This window comes from Gouania willdenowi, chromosome 11 (genome assembly GCF_900634775.1).
Source record: "Gouania willdenowi chromosome 11, fGouWil2.1, whole genome shotgun sequence".
NCBI lineage: Eukaryota > Metazoa > Chordata > Actinopteri > Blenniiformes > Gobiesocidae > Gouania > Gouania willdenowi.
In genome coordinates this window covers 5,685,048-5,710,409 of record NC_041054.1, presented here as the reverse complement: position 1 = coordinate 5,710,409, position 25,362 = coordinate 5,685,048, and the positions used below count along the sequence as shown (strand labels likewise).

The following is a 25,362-nucleotide window of genomic DNA, read 5'->3' as shown; positions in this document are numbered from 1 at the left end:
AAGAATGGATGGGACAAACTCCACGGTGGAGTGAAGATTTTATTTTTAGAGCTCGCCCTGCTGACTGGCTGCAGTATAGGTCATAAACCCCGCCTCCTAAATGAAAACAGATGGGATGTGGGTCAAACTGTAAAGTTAAAATACTTGTCACATAATTTTTCTCTAAACCTAAACTCTGCTGTGATCATTAGTTATTATCACCCTACTTTGTGTTCAAGTGCTCATTTTTCTGTGAAGTTTGTTTAAATTAAGCTTTTTGAGGTGGATTTTATGACATTGATTGACAGCAGCAGATCTTGCGTAGCTCTCTTTGTGAATAGCAGCTACGTCATGAAGGAAAGCCGAGACGCCATTTAACTAGATATGAGTTGAAGTATATTGTGGTTTTGTACTAACCTTTATGATCAAACAAGACGTTGGTAGAATTTCCAGAAGAGAAAGATACTTAAGTTCTTGGCGTAGCTGGGCTGCGTAAGTCGTCAGGGCAGTACGCTAAATGGGCGGGGCGTGTTACGTGTTGATAACTAATAAAAACAAAACTAAAATGTTCACATGGGATGAAATCCAATCAGAACTTAGTTTCTTTTTTGGAAGGTATCCAATCAAAACTACTTTGTTGCGTGGAAGGCGGGATAAGCCGGTGAGTGATCCAATAGGAAGTAAGATGATTGTAATTACGAACGTAAAATGGCTCACGAGGCCTCGTGCATTAATCACATTAAATCTGCTTATTTATAAACCTAAAACACCTAAAAGGATGAATAATCCACATTGCTCCTTATCTCCAAGGGCGCCACGGCAACACTGTTTGCGTTTTACAGGACAGTCAGTCAGGCTTAGGCATTGGTGGACGTCCCAGCATTCATTGTGAACAAGCACTGGAGTGGACACGCTGTCATACTGCGCGCACACGCACACACACACACACGCACGCACGCACACACACACACACACACACACACACACACACACACACACACACACACACTAAAGCCCAGACTTTTTCAGTGCCTCCTTACTCCATACTGAGGAGTGACAAGTTGCCTGGCAAGGTTATGCCCGGGTGGTGTCGAGAGTATCTGCACTGAAACATCTTGACGTATGGAGATGTGTGTGTGTGTGTGTGTGTGTAGTCCTAAGTGTGCGTATGCATGTGTGTGTGTGTGTGTGTGAGTGAGTGGCAGGGCTAGATAACAAACAGACCTGAGATGTGAGTCTGTACGTAGTGAGATTATGTTTGCCAAGTCAAAAATCATTCTACGATTGTTAAAAAAAAAAACAATAACCTCAACACGGCATGAGGATGAATTTAAATGTCTGATGTGATACTTGAGTGATGGAGAATGTTGAGAAAAAGCATATATATCTTACCATCTTTCTTTAAACTAAATAAGGGACAAAGACATTTTTATGTATTTGTTAGAATTTAAAAGTGATGTGTAACCCATCACTGGAAAGTCCTTTAGATCAGAGGTTCTTAACTGGTCTTACCCACGGTCATTAAATCGCGACACACTGTTGTTTTTTAAGAATTCAACAAACCAAATTTAGTTCTTCAGAAATAGCTGTTGAAAACACACACATATCAAATCTTTTTTAAAACACGTATCTATATATTTCCCTGTGCAACACGCATTTCACAGCATGCCTGTCAAAAGAAAAGTTTATTTCATAATAAAAGCCAAGTCCAACATGAGAGACATTAAGTACTTATTTATTTAATTTTGACCAGCTGTCCACGACCCACCCAGTACGGGTCCCGTCCCACCAGTTGAGAATGACTGCCATAGATAGTCGCTCGAAAGATGAATAATAAAACTTGGTCAGAAATGTCTTTGAAGTCATTTATATCAAATTTTAGCCTCAAACACACGTAATAATTCTTTATATGCGAGCGTCACCATTTTGGAGATTTCCGCCAATCAGCGTTGACGTATCATATCACTGTCGTCAGGTTAAATCTTTGTATATCCGGTGGTGAAACAGCTTTTTAATCTGACACTTCAGTCATTAATTATGTGTCATCCAGTTCCTTGTGATGTTTTTAAGTCCAGGTGAATAGACTTTAAGTGAAAATATAACATAATAGGATGCGATATAACGGAGTTCACCAACTAAAATGGAAATAGCTGTATGAGGCTGACTACTTAACTTACACCAACATGTTTTGGGACAATATCACACATTTACAATGTGAAGCAACTTTAGAAAACAGACAGATGTCAAATCTTGTGTGATTTCAGCGTATGCATTCGGCACAAATACAGTGAAGAAATATGAAATTATAAATGATAGTTTAATCAATTAACCATACTAGGCATGTTGGCATGATTTCATAAAGTTTAAAGGCCAGTATTGACCTCTGATTTGGGAAAGCTGAAAAGGAGACAAAAACGAAAAAGTGTAAAGTGACACGGAAATAGTTAAATACAGAATTTGGGGAAATGTTGAAATGTAAAGTCTGAGACAAATGAGTCTATTTGAGTCATGACTACATTACAGTTTGTCCTACACGTCGACCTCCACAAGAATGACTTTAAATAACTTTTTATTGCGTATGCAGCTTCTAAAGTGCCTCTCATTTCTACTAGTAAAGCTTAGAGATAATAGTCTTCAAATTGCACTGAACCTTATCTTATTAACACACTTACGTCAGCAGCAAAGAAATGAACAGCTTCATTCAGAATAAACTGACTTTTAAATTACGTCTGCAGACAGACGTACAGTATGTGGCAGAAAATGGAAACTATGAATTAATCCAAACAGATATTATAAGTATTTACCGTCACAATCAATAATTCTCATTACGTATTTGCCTGAAGTATTTTGTTCTTATTATCATTGATGCTAAGGTGCTTATTTGTTTTTTTCGGCTGGTACTGTTGTCATTTGTCATTTTTTGTTGTTAAAATTACATTATTTATTAATTAATTCATTTATTTTTCTCTCTTTTTATCATTAGTGGAATATCAAAAAAAAAATTGGTCTTTCAGTCGAGCTGCGTTTGTAACTTGAGTTAAGTTGAAGCTAATCCCTTCTTTTCATGCATTTATATTTTTGTTAAAAGCACACACTTGACTATTTGTGGTGGTTGTAACGTCAAAAATGGGAGAACTTTTGAGCGCTTTTATCACTGATGGTACCGCCTTATATGACGGCTTTAGAAAGTAGCAGAAAAGCAAGATTTCCTGAGATAAGAAACAGAGCTGTGAAAAATAATAATGTGACAGTTCAGTGTGACAACATGTCACTCTGAAGGAAGTGAAAGCTAAAAAAAAAGAAAAAAGAAAGAAAAAAAAAAGGCTCCGGTTGTGATATGCGTAAATAAAAAGTAGAAAATACACTTTAAAATCCACAAACTGTGTGGATGGAAGTCTCACCTCCAGCGTGGTCAGCACGATCTTCTCCACTGAGGAGAAATAAGCTTCCCAGAGGAACTGAGTCTGCTGTCGGAGGGAGAGGATCTTATCCTGGTGGATGGAGCGCACCGTGGTGGGAATCTGTGGACAAAAGACACAAATCAGCACTATAAGGACTAAAACACAAGAAGATAAACAGGGTTTCTACAGCTTCAGTCAAATTAAATTCAATAGTTTTTAAGACTTTTTATTGCCATTTCAAATGACATTTAAGCCTAACTTCACAGTAAATATAAAATATACATTTTAAAGCACAGATTACAACAATAAAGCAAACAAATCTGTGGCTTTACCTCCTCAACATATCTAACTAACTTCACGTTAGATATGTTGAAGTAAACGTTCCCTGAAACGAACAAGGCTAAAAAAAACAAAATAAAAAAAAAATTGCAGCCTTTGCGATTAGAAAATCCCATTTTATGATATTGCGGTAATATCGCAAATGCAATTAATCGTTCAGCTCTAATTACAATCATAAAATCATACTTATGTGTTAAAATTTAAGACTTTTGAAACATTGATTTAAGACATTTTAATCACAATTAAGGCCTTATTTTAAGATTCATGAATTTAATGTTTTTTAAGACTTTTTAAGGATCTGCAGGAACCCTAATAACGACATGACAGTGGTGAAGAAGTAGCAACAACTCCTTTTCCTGTTTTCATGTTCTGTAAGGGCAAGGCAAGCTACAGGTTTTTATTAAAGACTACAAATTGCTAGTGTTCCAGGGCTGACATTTAAATGACATTTTGTTTAATTACAGGTTACAGTTTTTTTTATTTAAATCAAGGACTAAAAAGAAACTTTTGCTGCTTGTAGCCACTGCAGATTTTTCTCCAAGTGTCTAAAGTTGTTTCTTCAAGTTTCCCACACGTGATAACAGCCTAAATATCTCCGTGAGAACCTGAGACGGGCTGGGAAATATGACAGCAAGACACGACTAAACAAGCAGGACGCAGCCACAGCCAGGTGCTGAGAACGCAAGCCTACCAACCTTCAGGTCACAAGCCGTGTAATTAAGTTTCAGAGAATCTTGTCCTTATTTCCGTAACTCCTCCCACTGAGAAACCATCAGTTATAATAACGACATTTCAAATGTTAAAGCTTCTGTTTCCTGCTCGGATTCTCAGGGATTTGTCACAGTAAAAAGCAGCTAATGCAAATGAGCACTTCTTTTTATTTCCGTAGTAAAAACTGAAGGTCAGCTTTCTGAGAGCGTTTTATCTGAGTTGTCTGTGCACAATATTTGACCGTTTTTAATACAGACTGCATTAACTGAGGGCGGCGTGTTCACAGTGTGTTGTTGGCATTTTGACCTCATGTGACGGCACAATAAAAGGAAGCCAGAGAGCTGTAGTTATACAAAATCCCGTGTCAAACTGTATTATTATGATCACACAATAATCAGGCGAGAAAATGATGGCTATAGAATTACATTTTCAAGCCATTCTTTAAATTTGCACAATTTTACACACAAAAGTCCTCATTTGTCAACCTTGAGTGAAAATGGGTGCAAATTTGAGTGCACATTTGGTCGTACGAGAGGACCAACATGTGATTCATGAAGCATTTGTATTTGACCAATCCAAGCGTACAAATGATCTGGTGTTGATAAATCCAACGACTGAATCCTATCGTCATAAACTAGGGGTGTGTATCGCCTGGCATCTGGCGATACGATTCATATCCCGATACATAGGTCACGATACAATACAATACAAAATATCCCGATATTATAGTACAAGGAGATTATTGCAATTTTTTTATATATATATGACTTAAGAAACAACTAATCTGTACATGTGTACACCTTCATCAGAACATTATGTATGAAATATATTTTATTGACATATTTTACACTCAGAACATTGGCTTTAACATGCCATCTGCCAACAACTTAAAATAAAAAAATAACATACACTCTGCCAGTGGCTTTTAAACTAACTTTGACTTTAGTGCAACTTAACTGATCTATATGCCTAGAACAACAAATAAATGCAGAAAGTTAGTACTTTCTTTTTCAATTTGATTGAAAAAACACAAGGTGGTCATCACAAGTGCCTTTCAGCGCACTTCTTTGTGCAGTTACAATGTCTCCTGCAGTTGAAAATACTTTCCTGGTTAAATAAAGGTAAAAAAAAAAAAAAAAAATTTTCAACTCCCCTATCATTAACTGTTAGGCCCTCCTGTTTCGGAGGCCCCGCATGCTGAGGTTAAACAAGAAAAGAAACTTTTCCAAGATGAAAATCAGCATCCTCACATCTGAGGTAAAGCGAAACAAAGATGTGCTTTATGAACATGTGAAATCTGGACTTAGGAGCTCATTTGAACGCTCTGAGGAAGCGAATCAGCTACTGAGCAGGTAAAGTCTGCCCCCCTGTGTGCGCTGTGAGAAACTTCACATCAGAGATCCTGGAGATACACACAGATATATGTTTACGTCAACCTCAGTCCACATGCTTTTGGCAATACATATCACATGGGTGAACCCATACGCTCCCACTCGAACGGGTTCCTAGCGGTGTTATACGGTATTCCACAAAAGGAAAACCACAAAAGTGGTATCAGTAATAACTTTGGCTTTTATTTTATTTTTTTCCATTCATTTTAATAATCAGTTTAGATTTGTTCTAAATGTGTGTCTGCTTATGCTTAAATGACAGCTGAGCGATTAATCCATTATTTTAAGTCTCAGTCAGATTTGCGTACACGAGGTCAGACCTGACACGAGATCTGATCATAGCGTACGCTCACGTCAGAATTGCTAAATACCAAAGTTTGCATGAATTTGGTCAAACACACGTCCTACGCTCAGATCTGGACGTACGAACGGTTGATAAATGAGGGCCATGATGTCCTCAATATGACAGACTTCACCTTCTAAAAAGGAACCAGCAATACGACATGGACTAAACCCTAACTGACGCTGTGTTGTTTTGGGAGGATATCGTGCATTTCCACAATATTTTTTTGTCATAAAACGGGCGGCCTAATGTGTAGCTTGAACCACATTTAACAAACAACTAGACGGCAAATCTCATGCTAAATCTTGCATCATTTTGTGCTTGTTTCTGCTCATTTTTGCTGTGTAAAATATTAAATTAATGACAATAGTTAACTCTATTAACTGTATTAAGCATGTTTGCAGGAATTTTAATAGCCTTTAATGACATCAAATTAGGGAAAACAGATGAAACACGAAAATGGTTGAACTCTGAAACAGAATTGGGGAAATTTGGAAACAAAAAATCAGAGCTTCTATTCTTGGTTTCCATTTCCTACCTGTAGCAGGAGCCGCTCGTCGCCGATGACCGCCGCCGTGTTCCAGTCGATGATCTCGGAGAAAGGAAGCGCCCAGCCGTTACTCAGCATCACTGGTACACACGCAGCCTGAGGGGGACAAACACACACTCGTTTTGTATATGATGACACTCACACACAAATGCAGTCACAATAGCTCCACTTAATTGTGACTGATCATTTAGATTTCTCATCATTTAGAAAAAGACATTAAAAAGGAGGAAAAATTGCACAGATTGAGAATGTTAAAGGCACTGCATCATTTGTTTTCTGCAGAGATTTAACCCCAGGCTTTGCAATCTGCTCTGCAGAACCATATACTGTTCAGTTAGATCCATTTTTCTTTTTAAAGTACTCAAACTATTATATTCTGCAGCTACATGCATTCGTTAATGTTCTACTTTTGTTTTCATTTGGTTTATTGGTTTACAACACAAGCTGAGTGAAGCTCCATCAAGAGAAAAAGAGCAACACTAAATAAAATAAAATAAATCTGACATAAGATTTATAGAACACAAAGATAAATAAATACTCTTTGCTCTTTTGACAAATTGTAATCATGTATTTCCAATTATTAACCATTTTTCTCCTTCCATCCTTAGTTTGTCTGTGATTCTCTCCATCCCTTTAATATAATTAATACTAGATAATAATATTATAATATTAAAAATATATATTTTTTGTCATGGCTGCATTAAAAACATATTGTGGGCAGGTCTCAGTCCCAGCACAGATACTGATTAACGTGTTCCAAATACAGCATGTTTTTTTTTTTTTTTTTTGGAACGTTGTGATTCTGAGCAAATTGAAAGTTCAAGCAGGAGAGCCAGAAAAACACTGAAAATAAATCATTCCACATCAAACCCAGCCAGCTGACCCCACGGGAACAATATCAATCAGAGCAGCTTTGATTCATCAAAGTGCTGCTCTTATTACATATTCAGCCTGACATACTTTATAGGACTATAAATAGAGGTCCAAACTTTATCTAAATATAAGAGCGTGTGGATGTTAGTTAGGGAAAAGTCAGCACAAACTGTGATACGCTGCGGCTCAGTGCGTAGATAAACAGAAATAGGCTTGAGCTAACTATCTCAATAAGCAGGCCAGCAGCTCATACGCACAGATAAGGAGGATTTCAGTAATACAATGATAACTGATATGGATGGGAAAAAAAAAAAAAACTGCAGAAACTATCTTCAATTCTGGACTAAAAAAAAAAACATGAAAAAAAGAGCTACAAATGTGAGCCACAAAAATGTGATTGTCTGATCCGAGGGCCACATTATCAATATTCATGTCAGTATTAAGAATAATGACCAATCTGAGCATTAATAGGGTTTTTAGTCACTGTTTGTTGTCTTTTTTTTTAATGAGTTTTTAGCCATTTTGTGTGTATTTTGAGTCATTTTGGGAATTTCTGCTGGCATTTTGTGTATTTCACGAGTCATTATATGTGTTTTTGTTACTTCTTGTGTGTTTGCATTTTGTTTATTGTCAATTTTGTGTGTGATTTTTTCAGTATTTTTGTCGTTTTGACTATTTTTTCTGTCATTTTCTGTATTTTCTCTGTCATTTTGTGTAATTGTTAGAGTTGCGTGTTTCCTTGGTGTCATTTTGTATCCGTATTGTTGTTTTGTCAGTTTAGGTGTGTGTGTCTGATGTAATTTTTTTGCTTGTATTATGAGTCTTTTTGTGTATTTTTAGAATCATTTTTTGTCTATTTTTGTTGATGTTGCTTGGTGTATTTTTGTTGACAATCTGTACATTTCGCTGATATTTTGTGTGTTTTTTTTAGTTATTTTGTGTATTATGTTGGGCTTCATATTACTTCCAATTTCTTGAATTACAATTTTGAGTGGATTTGTCTTGTGTGCCCCTTTAGAATTAGACTGAGGGTTGCATGTGGCCCACGGTTTGTTGAAATGGCACGGAATGACCCACATTTAGTCGACGAAAACTATGACAAAAACTTACAATCAACAAAATTAACACGGGCTAGGAATGAAGTAAATACACCTCTGATGATCCGTCTACACTCCATCCCACAATGCAATGCGCAAAACTTTCACCACAATATCAATAAGAGAGTTTATTCAAATGCAAACGATGCAAATTATCTTTGATTTATTGATCTATGAGGCCTACACTAATGCCTTTATCTGATTTAAAACAATGTTTGATCTCCTGCAGCTTTAAAGTTCCAGCTTTAAAAATGTAACGTGTGTGAAGGAGAGTCGGTTATTGGGACGAGGCGAGCAGTAGCGTTTCATTAGAGCTGAAACACAAGTGTAGCTGAAACGGATGAGAAAGGCAGAAAGCGTGAGTAAATAGATATATAAAGATGAAAAGAGAGCAGATGTACTAAGGCTGAATGTGACCTTTGGCAAAGGAATGACTGCAGAACGAGAGCAGTGGTATACAGGGAACAGCTGGTGTGCCTTTCTGTGTGTGTGTGTGTGTGTGAGAAACGGTGGTGAGAGTCTGATGTAATGACGGTCCTGTCACTCTCGGGTCATAAAGGTGTCAGCTAAGCCAGAGCTGGCCTTCAGGCACTGCTGCTCTCTTCACCCCCACCCCATACACACAAACACACATAAATACACACAGTTCACTGCATACTGACACCTGAAGCCACCACAGCAGCATCAACACATGCACACCCACCACCGTGCTGGATCACTTTAGAATGCAAAGATAAAGACGTGCAGTCACTTAGTTTTCTGTGTTCATCCAATGATGCAGACAAAGAGGAAGAGGACGGAGGAGATAAATGGTAGATGTGTGTGTGTGTGTGTGTGTGTGTGTGTGTGTGTGTGTGTGTGTGTGTGTGTGTGTGTGTGTGTGTGTGTATAAGCGCTCTTCAGTGGAGGAGGAGAGTAAAGGACAGTGCAGTGGTAAATGCAGAACAGTGCGACATTTTTAAAGGCATGAATGACAAACTGATGAGAAGCATAAACTTAGTCTGTTTTTCATAGATAAGGAAATTATTCCAACAAACCCCACCTTCTACTGAGCAGCTGTTACGCTGTCAAATTCCCACCTCCAATCCATCTCAACCTCACTTTGACCTTGACAAAGTTTAAAGTTTGAAAGCCCAAATTATCACCTGTCAGCACTTTTAGACCATTTGTGAAAGATGTTTTAAGTTTTTTTCCTCTCATAAAAAACTGGACCAACCCTGGTTTTTGCTGAAATTGAATCCTTATTATATCATTTTCTGGGTTTAGCAGACAAGTTTCTAGATATGAGACAGTTCACATACTGTCTCATATCATTTCACATCATTGATTTATTGCAATGCAAGTCACATTATACAGATTGTAGATTCTGTAAAATACGTTCAACGTTTGGCCACTGCATCAGCTGTCAGCTCTCGATCCTCATCTCCACATAGTGTTAACCTAAATATAAACAAGGAGAATGTCTTTAAAGGCTCTTATTAAATAAATAGTCTTGTCTCTAGTCCAGGCGGCCATCTTGGACTATGTCGTCACTAGTGCGTCATCGCGGCAAGTCATGCATGTGCAGAACGACCAGAATTAACATAGAGCAGAATTAAGTGTTTAGAGGAATTATTTAATTCGGAATTATAATCGGAATAAACCAACCTAGTTCGGATTTAAATTTAATTCGGAATTTAATTTGCATTAGGAATTAAGTGTTTACAAGGTCAGTTTAAAGAGGATTTAAATGTGATTCTGCCTTAACAAGGAATTAAAGCTCCCATGTAAACATGGCCATAGATCCGCAATGTCGCCTTCAGTGTGTGTATTTCATGATTGCTATGTTCTCATGTGAACTTTATTTTTTTCCACCATGTGGCGTGTTGTGCGTTTACCTGCAGGGCCTCGAGGAAGCGAAAGGAACCCAGTCGCCTGCCGCGGGGCACCAAACAGAAGGTGGAGTTGTGGAGCATCTCCTTGTAGTCGTACCTGCAGGGAAACAACATGTGTGCGGTGAGATCCTCGATGTCAACGTTCACTTTTAAACACAGATATTACAACAGTGCGTACGTACATGTGTCAGTGAATCAATATTTTAAAAATTCAAAAAAGGAAAACCCCAAAAAAGCCTGAAAATTGGTTGAACGAGTTCAGATGAACTACGAAACGCCTCCGCACCAAATAGCACGTACCACGTTCCCGAGAATTCAGTCAAATGACTCGGTTCCGCCGAGTAATAAAATGGGGGCCCCAGGTGCCCCCGTGGCACATATGAGGTAGTGGGCCCCATTAATATATTGGTATGTGTCAATGATTCGGTACCACCAACTGTCGCAATATTTGACTCACAAATAAATGAGAAAATTACATTAATTGCCGAAAAAGGGGGATGGACCCCTAATCGAATTGTGCGAGGCATAACCGTAATCTACGTTGAAACTGCATTCCGATCGCACAAAAACTAATGGAGGAGTACTCATTTGAAAAATGGGGCCCCCCTGGCGGCCCCGTGACACGTACGGGGTAATGAGCCCCATTTATATATTGGTATGTGTCAATGATTTGGTACCACCAACCATCGTAATATCTGAATCGCAAATAAATGAGAAATCAACTTCCATTTTGTTTTTCTTTTGGGGCCCCAAATCAAAAATCGGGATCCGTGAGCCGATGCGTACACATCCATAGATTATACCTATCAAATTTCAGCTCGATTCGTTAATAACTAGCAGAGGAGTAGCGATTTTAACTAGTGTACACAACAATAAGAAGAAGAACAAGAACAACAACAAAGTGAGTGGCGTTTTGAGTCCAGTAGCCCGGCACTGGACACTTGCACACTGTACGGACAATAACTTTTTGCACACGGTATTCACTCGATGTTCCATGTGTTGAGACACTTTTGTTCCGATTCGACAAACAAAAATGAAGATGGAAACTTTTTTTAAATGTGTGTGGGGGTGATTGAGAACAGAACGCTCTCAAATTGTAAAGAAACAGATTCCTGTAGTGGGTGGTGGACAATGATTGTTACAGATTCTAAATACAGCAGCACATACAGTGGTGTGGCTCTAATGTGGGTAACGGAGGCAGTGCACTAAAAGAAAGCTTAAAAATAAAAAAAAAAAAGCTGTTTATATATGTCACTACTTTATTTAGTATTCAAATCAGACCAAAGCATCCGTATTGTTTCAGTTTCCACACAAAGTCCAAAATACAGCATTTTGAAGTGGAATGGAGGGGGAAATGCTTTGTGTATGGTAGTGATGGATTTTTCCACCGAGACTGGTCAATGGAACATTTGGTACGACAAAGAAAGAAAGACTAAAGCTTTATTTAGTGAAGTTTAATCAAATTATTTCATAAAAAAATATTATTATCATCATGACTACTTATTCATATATATATATATATATATATATATATATATATATTTTTTTTTTTTTTTTTTTTTAACCAACAAAATGGCACATGCCCCATTAATAAAAAAAGAAAGATACATGGTTGACAATAATACAAAGTAAATTAAAAACATCACAGGTTCTAGGTCCAGTTCAAGAAGACAGTCGGTGCTATATTTTTACTATTTTTAAAAAATATTATTAGTTTTTTGTTATTATTTTATTTAATACTTTACATTTTTCAAACTGTTTTTCAAATGGTTATTTTTAAAACTGCAATTATTTTTTTCATTTCCACATTTCCAAAAACTCATGTATTGCTGTGAGCCCATTATAGTCTATCATATTGCATCGCATCATCTATTTTCTTGTATGTTTTGCTTATTTTATTTTGGATATTTTCCACTTCCACTAATGGTGTCTCAGTCTTTTACTGCTGCCTACTTATTTAGGTTATTTTTCAGGGTCTTCTAATTTATTCTTTATTGATTCTCTTCATGTGTAGAATATGCTTATGTTTAAGTTCACCTCGTTGTTATTTTGCACTTTAAACATATTTATTTCTATGGGATTTATTATTTTTATTTTATTTTTCAGGGTCTCTTAAATTATTCATGTTTGTTTACAGTATTTTATTAAATTGTAGACTAGTCTTATATTTAGGGTTAAAATGTATGTAACCCATTGCTTTTTCATTTTTAAATACTTTTTTGCAATAATAAACAGAAAATTATTTTCCACATCTCAAAAAAAAAAATGTATCGTGAGCCCATTATCATATCATATCAGATTGCATCGTTCCATGTTCTTGTATGTTTTTATGCATTTTATTTTGGAAAATTGCCACTTGTGTCAGTCCAAAGGTTCGGAACCGCTGTTCTACTCTGTACCCTGTGATCAACTGTGAGTCGTCTGCAGGCGACAGCCCCACACGTCTCTGATCTGAATAAACAGGTTTAAAGGATGGATGAACAAGTAGGATATTTGTTCTAAAGTCACTTAAGCACCAGTTAAACAGATGTTATTACTTCTCATCCTTCTCTTCCTCTGCTCTATTCACTGTTCTCTCCTCCTTGTATCTCCCAGACCACATGTCCTCAGTCTGCTCCCTTTCTCACTCCTCCTCCTATCTCTGGGAACAGGAGGACGATGCTCTCTCTCCCCTCCTCACCCTCTTCATCCTCCTCATCCTCTGCCTCTCCACTGAGGTGTGTCTTATTGCTCTCCAAACAGGGTGATCAACCCTGCCGGAGGTAATGAGCTGAGAGTGACACCTGCTTCCACCCGACAGCTGCCTCCGTGTGTGTGTGTGTGTGCGTGCGTGCGTGTGTGTGTCCCTGCGGTACTCAGTCACGGCATCGGTTAATGATGCTTTTCCATGTTTTGACAGTTTGCGACTACAATGTTTGTATAAACTGAGAATAAACTCAGACATTTTATGCACGTTCGTTAATTATCTTTAAAAGCCTGAACCCACTTTTGTATCTTGTGTTTATTTATTTTGCATTTTCTTCTCACTTTCTCTTATCTTAAAGCCAGTCAGAGAACACTGTTTTTAACTATAGCAAATGAACCTTTTCATAAGATATCACCCATTAAGGATAAACCTTAATTTATAGGAAGATAGAAAATAAAGTTATTGATTTAAATTAATAAATAATGAATTATATAAAAACAATTTACATTTGGACATAAAGCAAAATACTTTTCATTCTTTCATCAAATAAGCCATCAATGAATTCCTCGATAGCTTCTGTACACACACGCACGCACACACACAGTTTGCTGGAGCTGTCGTTGGCACACCTAAACACGCAACACTCTGTGCAGGGAAACATGTGCACACGCACACACCTGCAGACACACAGTCGCCGAAACACGTGGCGTGCACAAGTGACAGCTGCAGGACGTTCACGTCTATGTCCCGTCACCTGTCGAGGAAAATGAGGAAGCCATCTTTCTTAGCCCATCTGTCTGGGTGGAAGGAGTGTGCACTGTGCACGTGTGGGTGTGTACGGGTGCATGCAGCATCTGATGTACAAATGTAATGAATATAAATGTGTGGTTTTCCACCAACAGCCATGTTATGTGTTGAATGTAACGGCGGTGCATGTGTTTAGAGTATTAATCTGTGCAGGTCATGTCATGACAACACGTCCACTAAAGTCTCAGAGCAGTACGTGCACGTCACCAGTGATTAACCCGCCAGTGGTTGGTTAAAAAGGCAGAAAAACATCATTTATAACAGTTAAAATATTGAACACAAATCATAGTGAACCCTAGTTAATGTTGGACACAGCCAAACCGACTGAAAACATCTGTGTGTCGGCAGCAAACATACAATTATTAAGGAAAAGTCTTTTTAAATGTAGCTCAAGTCAAAGTGCAAACAAATAGCTATTGATTAAAGCAGTGGTTCCTAAACTGGGGGGTGTGACATCATGACAGGGCAAGAATGGCTTTGCTGAACCTTGGTATGAAAAATAGATTTATTTATTTTTTTGCACTTTATTAATAAAGAGCTTTAATACTGTTCTTTAATTTGCAATTGCAAATATCATGTTATTAGTATGGAATTTGAAGAACAGTCTACATTTATTTTATAAATTTTTTTTAACCCCTTTTTTGTTGTTTTTGTTGCCCTGAGAGTTTTTCATTCTTCAGCAGAAAAAGTTTGGGAACCACTGGATTAAAGTGATATGAAACACATCACATGAACGCACTCTAGACTACCACTCTAAAACTGAATAATTTAGCTTTGGGTAACACTTTACTTGAAGTCTTACACATAAGGCTGACATTACGCTGACATGATATGTCATTAGCATGAATAAGGTGTCATGAAGACTGTCGTCAAGTGTCGTTCGCTAAAATTTTGACATTTTTCACTAAGATTTTGACATTTTTCCTTTAGATTTTGATACCTTTGGAGCTTTGTTGGCATTTTTGGGTTACGTGGGGGATCTAGTGGGGTTATATTGCATGATTGCAGTCATTTTTAATTGATTAACTCATCATCAAGCTCTGCAGAAGCCTGATAAAGATCCTGATCATTTGAATCAGGTGTGTTGGAAGAGGGAAACATCTAAAACATGCTGGATAGGGCCCCTTGAGGACCAGGGTTGGGCACCCCTGAATTACAATAATCCAGACGGGAGGTGACCAGACTGTGAACGAGTATGGAGGTAGAGTGAAGTGTGAGAGATGAGCGGAGGCGGTTTATATTGTGGAGGTGAAAGTATGCAGACCGTGTGATGTTATTGATATGAGAAGTGAACGATAGAGTACTGTTGAGGATGACCCCCAGACTCTTAACCTGTTGAGAGGGAGCGATGGAGGAGTTGTCAATGTTTATAGAGAAACTGTCAGCTTTGGTTAAAGTGGATTTTGTACCGATTAATAAAACTTCTGTTTCATCACTGTTTATTTTCAGACAGTTGGATGTGAACCATTATTTTATTTCAGTGAGGCAGTGAGTGAGGGAGGAGGGAGGAAGTGAGACATTAGGCTTGGTGGAGATGTAGAGCTGGGTGTCATCCGCATAGCAATGAAAATTGATGTGGTGCTGATGAAAAATTTGGCTGAGAGGGAGTAAGTAGATGATAAAAAGCAGGAGCCCCAGGACAGAGCCCTGGGGAACACCTATAGTGACTGGGAGAGGGATGTAAATGATTTTAGTTGAATGATTTCCCTAAATTCAATACAAATTGGTCACAAAATCTAGGAAATTTAAAGCAAAGATCGTGTTGGGACTGATATCTATTACTTTGTCAGTTTCTTACATACAGTTGTGTGCGAAAGTCAGGGCACCCCTTTAAAAACAGCATATTTTATATACTGTTACATACCTCCAAATCCACCATGGGCTACTTCAAGAAACGCAAGCTGAAGGTTTTGGAATGGCCTTCACAGTCTCCCGACTTAAACATTATCAAAAATCTGTGGGTAGATCTTAAAAGAGCTGTGCATGCAAGACGTCCTAGGAATATTGCAGAACTGGAAGCCTTTTGCAAGGAAGAATGGGGAAAAATCCCAAATAATAGAATCCAGAGACTTGTTGTTGGCTATAAGAAGCGTTTACAAGCTGTGATATCTGCCAGAGGGGGTGTTACTAAGTACTGAAGGTACTGATGCTGTAGGGTGCCCCGACTTTTGCACATGCCAAAATTATGTTTTTCATTTTTGTAATTTTGTTCAATTTATAAAATAAAATGTAACTATGCATTAATGTTTCCTGACAATATTGTCTTTTCTTCCCATATACCAGAGAGACAGTAAATATGAATATAACTTTTTAAATATATAAAATATGCTGTTTTTAAAGGGGTGCCCTGACTTTCGCACACAACTGTATTTAGTATTTTATGTATACGCAGAAGTGCAAACTCGGGCACAATAATGTTGAAATTACTAATTTTTCCACCTAAAATCTGTTGCCTACTTGAGATCAAATTGCTCTGTATTTGGCCCTTGAACTACAATGAGTTTGATGCCCCTGCTTTAGACGGAACCATGACGAAAATAATATATCTGGTATTTGAGAAAACTTCATGGATGTAAATTAATATCCCCACACGTTTAATATTCTTAGGAAAAAAACAGTAAAAATATAAAAACAAAACTCTTGGACAGTAATAGAAGCATCCCTTTGTGTTTCCTGCCTCCCTCTCATATAATTCAACTGCTGCTCCTTAATTCCATCATGACTGGGCTCAGGATCACATTCTTTATACACAGCAGTGCAGAGGTTGTATTTAAGTGAGTGGGTTACAGTGGGAGGCCGAGTGGAGACCACCTCATGTGGTGAGTCTTACTCCCAGCACCACCCTCCCTTTTTTCTGCTCTTACAAACATCCTGTAGCTTTTTACATTCATGTGGATTTTTGAGTGTGAAATATAGCAGCACCCGCTCCGTTGTCTTTGTGACCTTGAACAAGTGGTGAGAAAACTCAACAACCGGGCTGTGATTGTGCATTTATATTCTCCAAACTGGTGCGCTTGTTGTGTAATAATTCTCATTGTGAATATATGAATAAAAATACAGAAAATAACAAGAACGGCAATTGGAAATAAACGGAGAAGTGTGCATGTTTGTCACCCTGTCAAAATACACTATAGTAATAATACTGAAGAGAACATGGTAATGCACGGGTTTGGTGAAGGAGATTGTTCTCCGACAGCCCCAGTGGCAACATCCCACACCGTTTCCATGGCAACGTGTCATTAAAGTGCCCCTTCCCGCCGCATCTTAATTACATGAGAATGCTGCGTCATTGAAACACACAGGGTGCAAAGGGCTGAGAGCAGACTAGATGGTCATGGTGGTTTAAGAAATACAAAACATTGGGATAAATGAGATCAATTTCAAACATTATGATCACATTAGGAAAATGAATCTGATCTGATTTAATTTTAGTCATAGTCTTTTGACTAAAATGCAACATAGTTTCAGTCAAAATTGTGCCACCAGTTATGGTCTAGTTTTAGCGGTAATGCTTAACTTGAAGTTTTATACATAAAGCTGATATTACACCGTCATTATTATGACATGACACCTGTCATTAGCATGAGTAAGGTCATGAAGGCTGTCATTAAGTGTTATTATTTACCCTAACCTTTCTTTAAACTAACCCAGGGGTGGACTGGGACCAAAATCCAGCAATGGCATTTTCTGTCCATACCAGTCCACTACATTAACAGAGGACACCACGTAGAAGCCTTCATTAAGTCAGTGATTCTCAACATGTGTCGTCGGCATAAGTGGAGATTAAGGGTTGTAATGTGAAACAACAGCCTTCCTTGTAAACACTTTTTTTGGTCAGCAGTTTAAAGCCATTAGAACTATCACATTAGAACTATCACAAAAACAAACAAAACTTCCCAAAAAGTTCCCAGTGAGATTAAAACAAGCTGTATTCCCAAAGGTGCCATTGAGCGGGTTAACTGGAGTTCTCTCTGGTGCCGTACGTCTCTCACACCCAGCAGAACAGTTTGCTCTCTTTTCCCCGAGAGAAGAGCTTCAGGGTGAAGAATGCTACAAACTTCAAACACAGCCAGGGCGTCTTCCACAGAGCAGAAATGGAGCTCCTCTAATTTACTGCTTATCGAGTCTGCTGTTACATTATCCTCCCACCACCTTCTGACATCCTTTCACTAATTTCTTTGTCTTCTATAGTAGGTGTGTGTGTGTGTGTGTGTATGTGTGCGCGCGCTAAAGGATACAATGGATGTCTGGTGATGTCCGAAACTAAATCCAGGCTAGTGGTTTTCTGCTCTGTCGTGTAGTGTGGTGTTGTGTCGTGTGGTGTGGTTTGCGAGTAAAGCCCCAAAGGTTTTGAAACAAGAGAAAAAGAATCGAGTAGAAACATTTAGATGCTCGCGTTAATATTTTATGAGGAAAAATGAACTACTCCGACATCTTCTACCAGGGGTGGACTTGGACAAAAATTCAGTCCTAGTATTTTCTGTTAAGAGCAGCCCACTACATTATCAATGACACCATGTAGAAGCTATTATTAAGTCAGTGATGCTCAACATGTGGCTTTTTATGTCTTCATTTTGATTATTATTCCCCCAGAAAAGCTTAAAATGGGGAATTTTTTAACCAATTTTTTACACATTTCCTTTTACCCATTTTTGCCCCTTTTCAAAAAAGTTCTGACACTTTTTTCAGACTTTAGCTAACTTTTGCCAATAAATATCAAGTTTTTCCTACTGTTACTTGTAGTTCTTTTTGACACTTTTATGGAATGTTTGTCCATTCTTTAATTTTTTGGCCACTTTTCATCCAAACAAGCTAACTTGTGCCCAATAAATACCAGTGATAGACCAATACAGATGATATTATTGGCCGACCGATGTATTGGGATGTATTGTATTCAGTTTTTTTTTTATGTGTATCGGCATCGGCCGATGCGGGCTGTTGCGTTCGCCGAGCCGTATTTTTTTTACAGAAAGCAGAAATATGTTTTACTTGTTCTTGTTCCTGTTTATAATATTTGTTAAATATTTTTGACTTGTTGTCATACTACTTCACCTTTGCTAATTTAAACAAATGTTCCTTTTAAAAAATCGAAACTCGTACCATTTGTTATCATCATTGTGTAATTATTATGATGTAAATTGAGGGAGCAAAAGTAGTATCGGCTCCAAATATCAGCTCAGGAAAATGGGCAGTCTGTATCATCGGCTAAGGCTGATGGGAAAAAATCGGTATAGGCATCGTCCCTAAAAAAATCCGAATCGGTCTATCCCTAATAAATACTACTTGTTTCATTTTTTTCCCTACATTTCACCAATTTTTGTTCCACATTTTTGCCCTTTTTCACTATTGTTTGCCACATTTGGCCATTTAAAGCTACCCTTTGCCATTACATATCACCTGGTTCTTTGGCCCATTTTGGTCACCTGTTACCATGTCTGCACCCACTTGCTCATCATAAAAACAAAAACATAGCTGGACGAACCTGCTCCCTTTGGATCGATGGCCCACCGGGACGATACCTGGTATGCCAGATGGCCAGTACACCTCTGTCTTCCACCTCCACACACACAAGAGAATGTGACGCGTGGCGTGTGCAGACTGTGCATGGCAGATCATAAAAGTTATTTATCATAATGGAAGTCGTGTCACAGATGTGCACATCTGTCTTGTAAATAACAGTGGAACAGACTATGGACAGATTTCTGCAGTAATTAAACAGGCATCTCCTCATAAACACTGAGCGGCTAAGTCGGAACATATTGTGCAGTGTGCTCCTTTGAGGATACGACAGATGTGGGAGCTAAGTGAGCTGGTGGCTTAAAAAAGGGGGGCAGTGTTGGTTCCTGACTAAATGAGATTGTGAGAGTTTAGGGTGGGCTTGATAATCCTGTTTTTGTACGAGGAGATGGTTTTCCTATTCTTCAGGTCTTCAGACGAATCAACACAGAGTGCAGATGTGTACATGTTGGCACTGTGACATTAGCGCTTTTAGCTCATCTACCCACATGGTTTCTTGGCGTGTGTGTGTGTGTGTGGGTGTGTGTGCATCCACTTGTGCTTTGGTTCCTCTTCATTACACACTTATAAGACACATCATGCCCTCTGCTACTTGCTAATTAGCACCTATACTAAAAGGGCTCATTAGCTATCTTATGCTAGTCCAGAAATGGGAAACTTTTATTAAAGCAGGGGTTACATTATCAACATTCATGTCAGCATTTAGAATAATGACCAATCTGAGCATTAATACAAGAAGGAACAAAGAGTTCCATTTTTTTGTTGTTGTTGTTGTTTAGTATATTTTGTGTGTTTGTTGTTTTGTGTTTTTGGATACATTTTGTATTTTCTTTTGTGTTTTTTTAAATCATTTTAAAAAAAATTTAATATTTAGTATATTTTATTTACACTTTTGTTCTCATTTTGCATATTGTTTCGCATATTCTGTGTGTTTGTTGTTGTTTTGTATTTTTTTTTAAATCATTTAGTGTGTTTTTGTTGTCTTTTTCAAATTTTTCTTCTGTGTTGCATATTTTTGTTGTTATTTTGTGTATCTTTGTTGTCATTGTAATTTTGTTTGATTTCAGAGTCGTCTTGTGTGTTTTGCGAGTAATTGTGTGCATTTCTGATGTCACGTTGTGTTTTGGGTGTCAGTTTTTGTTGTCGTTTTGTATATTTTTCACATAATTTTTTTCTTGTCAATAATGTGTGTTTTTAGAGTAGATATTTCTTGTCATTACCCTCCCTGTTGCACGGCGATTTAAAAGAAACGTACTTTGGTTAATCACTGCAGAGATTGTGGTTCTGCTATAACCTGTGGCAGTAAAAGCAGATGGCTGCCCACATTCGGCATAAACATTTATTTTTCTCAATTCCTGACCTTTCAGAGTAAAGTCCCTAAGTAAGAGATGACTTACAAATGATATCTTAGGCAATTGATTGTGGATATAGCAGCAAACAAAACCCACATTTCTCCCTTTATTTGAAGACATTTGCTTCTCCAACGTCCTTGGGTCTTGTTTACACCGTGAATAAGTGAGTGCGGCTCAGATGGTGGAGTGGGTTGTTTCTTAATTGCTTCTTCTCAACACTAACGCTGAACATATCAATGAGCAAGGATCCAATACAAAAAGGTATGAATTGGATCATCACAATGAAGAACACAAGTCTTTAGAAGTGAGGCGGGAACAATTATCACACCGCCAAACACAAAGAAAAGCCTAAATCTTTCACGACCTTTCAGATCGCGAAAAGGTGACGATGAAAATACCAATTAAATTGGGCAAACACGCAGCAGATTGTAGTATTTCCGACGACATTATTAGCAAGACCAGAGAAGACAGCTGTGAGCACAGATGTGACAGCAGAAAAAAACAAAAAACAAACCCAGGCTCAGCTCTGGGATCTGACCGTGAAGAACACGTCTGAACGCCGCTCAGCATTATGCATGAGTAGGTGAAAGCATTCGCTGCTGAAATATGAGTAGAAGAAGTAGGAAATGTCTTTATATGGTCTAGAGAATAAAATGTAGAGTTGTGGAACACGGGCATCCGAGTGTGGCAAAGATGCAGCTCAGATCAGACTTCACTTCTATTTCATTTCAGTTTATATTTGTAGAGAAAATATTAGAAAAAAGCCACAACTTGTGGTTACATCACTGCCCTTTGGTTTGTGGTGACTGTTACTGTTTGTGTGATATATGTTTGGACTGGTCCCCACAAAGCACAATAGTCCACCTTTGAATCCCCTTTCGCTACGGATACATCTAAAGCAGAGATGGACAACTTTTGTGATTTTTTGTTCTTGATTTGTGTGTTTTTGAGTAACTTTGTTGTTATTGTGTGTATGTTCTATCATTGTTTTGTTTCTTTAAGTTACGTGTCATTATTGTGCTTCTTTGTTGTTGTTTAGGGTGATTTTGGAGTCATTTTGTGAAATTTTGTTGTTGTTTCGCCTGTTTTAAGGATCATTTAGTTTTTGTTTTGTGAATACTCTGTCATTTTGTATATTCATATGTCCTTTGTGTATATTTTTGTTGTTATTCTATGTGTTTCTGCAGTTTCTGTGTGTCTTTGGAGTCTCTATTCTCATTTTGTGTATTTTTTGCTCTTGTTTCGTGAGTTTATATTTATTTTTGTTGGTGTTTTGCGTGTGTTTGTTCTTATTCTGCGTGTTTTGGGAGTCATTTTGTTGTTGTTCAATGTTTTTTCCCTTTGTAGACTTATGTTAAATTTTTTTTGTCTTTTTATGTATTTTTGCCGTCGGTTTGTGTGTTTATTGAGTCATTTTGTCTATTTTTGTTGGTGTTTTGTGTGTTTATGAAGTCATTCTGTTGTCATTCTGTCTATGCTTCATCATTTGTAGACTCAGATCTCAAATGTGTATTTTTGTTGTTGTTGTTGTGTGTTTGTGGAGTCGCTCTGTCTTTTTTTGTATGCGTGTCAAACTTGAAAAAGGCAATTTTCCTTGAAGCGAGCTTCGTCCTGCACTGCTTCACACTGAGGTTCTTCACGCTGCCAATAAATGAAGCATCAGATTTTGGTCAGCAGGACCAGGCGTCAGGAACGTTCCAAGGTGTTAAGCTACCATAATTTGCATTTTGCAGTCATGTTAAAAAAAAAGGAAGACTTGGGTAGTTGGTACGGCTCCAGGTGTTTTGTATTAACATATGGCGGCCTAATTAAATGAAAACGCAAACATGTGGAGCCATAACGTTGCCGCTCCTATCCATAAAGAGTCACACTCGGATGGCTCGTGTGGGCTACTGTCAGCAGCCTGTTTCTCGCCTACAGCTACATCACTGCCTTCCCCAAACCTCAGCCCACATGTGTAACTGAATATTTCACAAATTCCCTGATAACAAGGCGTCTGCCTGCCACGCTACAAATTCACTGTGACAGCTCTATCCTTGCAATCCTTTCCCGTTTGTCCGCTCACATTTCTTCCACCGCGGACACTTTCTTGTCTGTTTCAGAAGATTTATTTCAGCATTTAGTACTGCCATAGAATAAAGTCATTTTCTAAAACAGAGTTCCTCAAATGGGGGTACGTGTACTCCTAGGGGTACGCGATGGCACTACAGGGGATACGTGAGAGAGAGAGAGTAGAAGATTAACAAATGAAGTAAATAGACATAAATCTATTCAGGAGAAAAAAATAAAAAAATAAAAAATCTATTCTGGAGCCAATAACATCTGTGTTTTTGAACCTTTGGGTCGGGACCCCATATGGGGTCGTCCGGAGTCTAAATGGGGTCGCCTGAAATTTCTGAAGAATTTAAAATAGATTTTTAAATTTATTTATTTATCTTTTATTAAAACAACACACAATCTTAAAAAACTGTATTTCTATATGTTCACTTTGTGAATCTAGTTAAACTAAAATGCAGTAAAGCTAAAAAAATGATCAAAAATTACATCTAGAAAAATATGTCTTTGGGGTCACCAGAAATGGTTAAGAACCACTGGACTACATAGTAGCGGGGTTTCCATTACCCTTGGAAATGAGCAAAAATGTAAATAACGCAATAAAAATGGTGATGGAAACACCTGAATTAAAAAAAAAAAAACACTCAAATAATGCTGAAAAGTCTTTCATGAGGAGGAATTTCAAACATTTCAATATTGAAATGTGTCGCAAAAGTGCTATGGAAACACTTTTTCCGTAAATACACGTCACAGAACGTGACGTACCTGGTCACATGACCACTTCTCTCTGAGAAAACATGGCGCGGTACGTGTAAACAGAAGAGGAGATCGAGGCTTTTCTTAGCAATATACTTAAAATGATTAGTGCCACGTTAGACGTGAAACAACAAAGGAATACGGAGTTACAAGGAGGTTTGGAACGTTCGTCTTCCTGCAGCGAAGTCTCACGGGATGAGATTTCACAGGATTTACGAGGATCCAGCCCGAAGCAACGTTCAATGGAAACACGTTCACAGCGCAAATATACTTTGTCGACAATTAGAAATATTGCTTTTATTTTGCAAAAATCTGCAATGGAAACCAAGCTACTGTTTCCTTCCACTTGTTTACAAAATTAAATCCTTTAAAATGTGTGTCATCGCTCCTTTATTCCATCAATATGCACCATAGTTGTTTTTAAAATAGTTTTCTAAGCAAAATAATGTATACTAGTAGCTGGACAAAGGGGGTACTTGGATTGAGAAAAATGAGAAAGTAGGAACTTGAGTAAAAAAAAAATAGGAGAACCACTGGTCTAAAAGACGTTAGCAGGTCAGGTTCTATGTAGGCTGAGCTGATTGTGTTCACTTTGCAACAGTCCCACTTGACTGCATACATGCACAAACATTCAGTCAGTGATGGGCCCCCCTGGCTGTGTGATATTGTCATTGTCGGTTCCAGATACTGGAGTCCAGCTGTGCCCGGCTCTACTCTACCAGATGGCTTTCAGGACGCCTAGACACGCATGCTAGGCTACGTCTACATCTATGTGGAGATCCATGTGTGTCGGACGGGCTCCGATTTGGACGTGTCAGCACATGCTCTGCGGGGTCCTCTTTTTAAACGCTGACACGTTTTGTCATCAGAGCCACTAAAACAAAGGTGTCAGAGGAGAACAGGGTTTCATCCTTTCATCAGACACCATCACACTTCAGAGACTGGTTCCATCTACGTCAGTGTTTCTGAAATGGGGGTATGCGATGACATTACAGGGGGTACTTGAGAGAAAGAGGAAAATTAATAACAGAAAACATTACAAATATGGGGTTTTATCATGTTTATTTTTAGTTAAAAATATTGATGATGAAAATAATCTTGATTAGAACATGAACTGAAAATACAAGCGTCAATCTTAGACCCACACCAGGCAGGAGATGACCGGAAATTATAAAAATGATAGAAATAAATCTATTCAGGAAGCTTTACAACCACTGATCTACATTATGTCTAATGTGGGAGCTTTCATACAATCTAAATATAGAATATTGTATTTCTGCAGTGGAAGTAAATAAAAGTTCAAATTTCTGCTTCAGTGAGTCTACAAACTACTATTCTTATGTGATTGAACCTGCATCACTTAGGTTTCTAATGATGCTACAATTTATAGAAGAAAATCTGTAGTAAAAAAAAAAAACTTAAATTATGTTTAGTTTCATATTTTCTGCCGATTTAAAATAGTAAATTTTGTTATTAAGCAAACTAAAATTTTAATTCAAGGTTGCTCCAAATAAAGTATTTCTCATTGAACTGAAGAATCAGGTCAGAAGTGAGGAGGTGGCATGGAAGTTGCTGGTTCAAACCCCACCGTGGGTCATTGCTATGGGCCTTTGAGCAAGGCCCTTCATCCT

The 25,362-nt window shown here is 38.0% G+C and overlaps 1 protein-coding gene across 1 annotated transcript in view; it reads right to left on the bottom strand.

Moving 5' to 3' along the window:
* The window catches only part of ext1b (exostosin glycosyltransferase 1b), a 151,301-nt gene that overhangs the window by 35,056 nt on the left and 90,883 nt on the right, over positions 1-25,362 (bottom strand). Inside the window, exons 2-4 of the mRNA XM_028460950.1 lie at positions 10,562-10,655; positions 6,703-6,810; positions 3,381-3,500 (exon numbers count right to left, since the gene is read on the bottom strand). Coding sequence (XP_028316751.1) covers positions 3,381-3,500; positions 6,703-6,810; positions 10,562-10,655 — 322 coding nt within the window. The remainder of the gene's footprint in view (positions 1-3,380; positions 3,501-6,702; positions 6,811-10,561; positions 10,656-25,362) is intronic.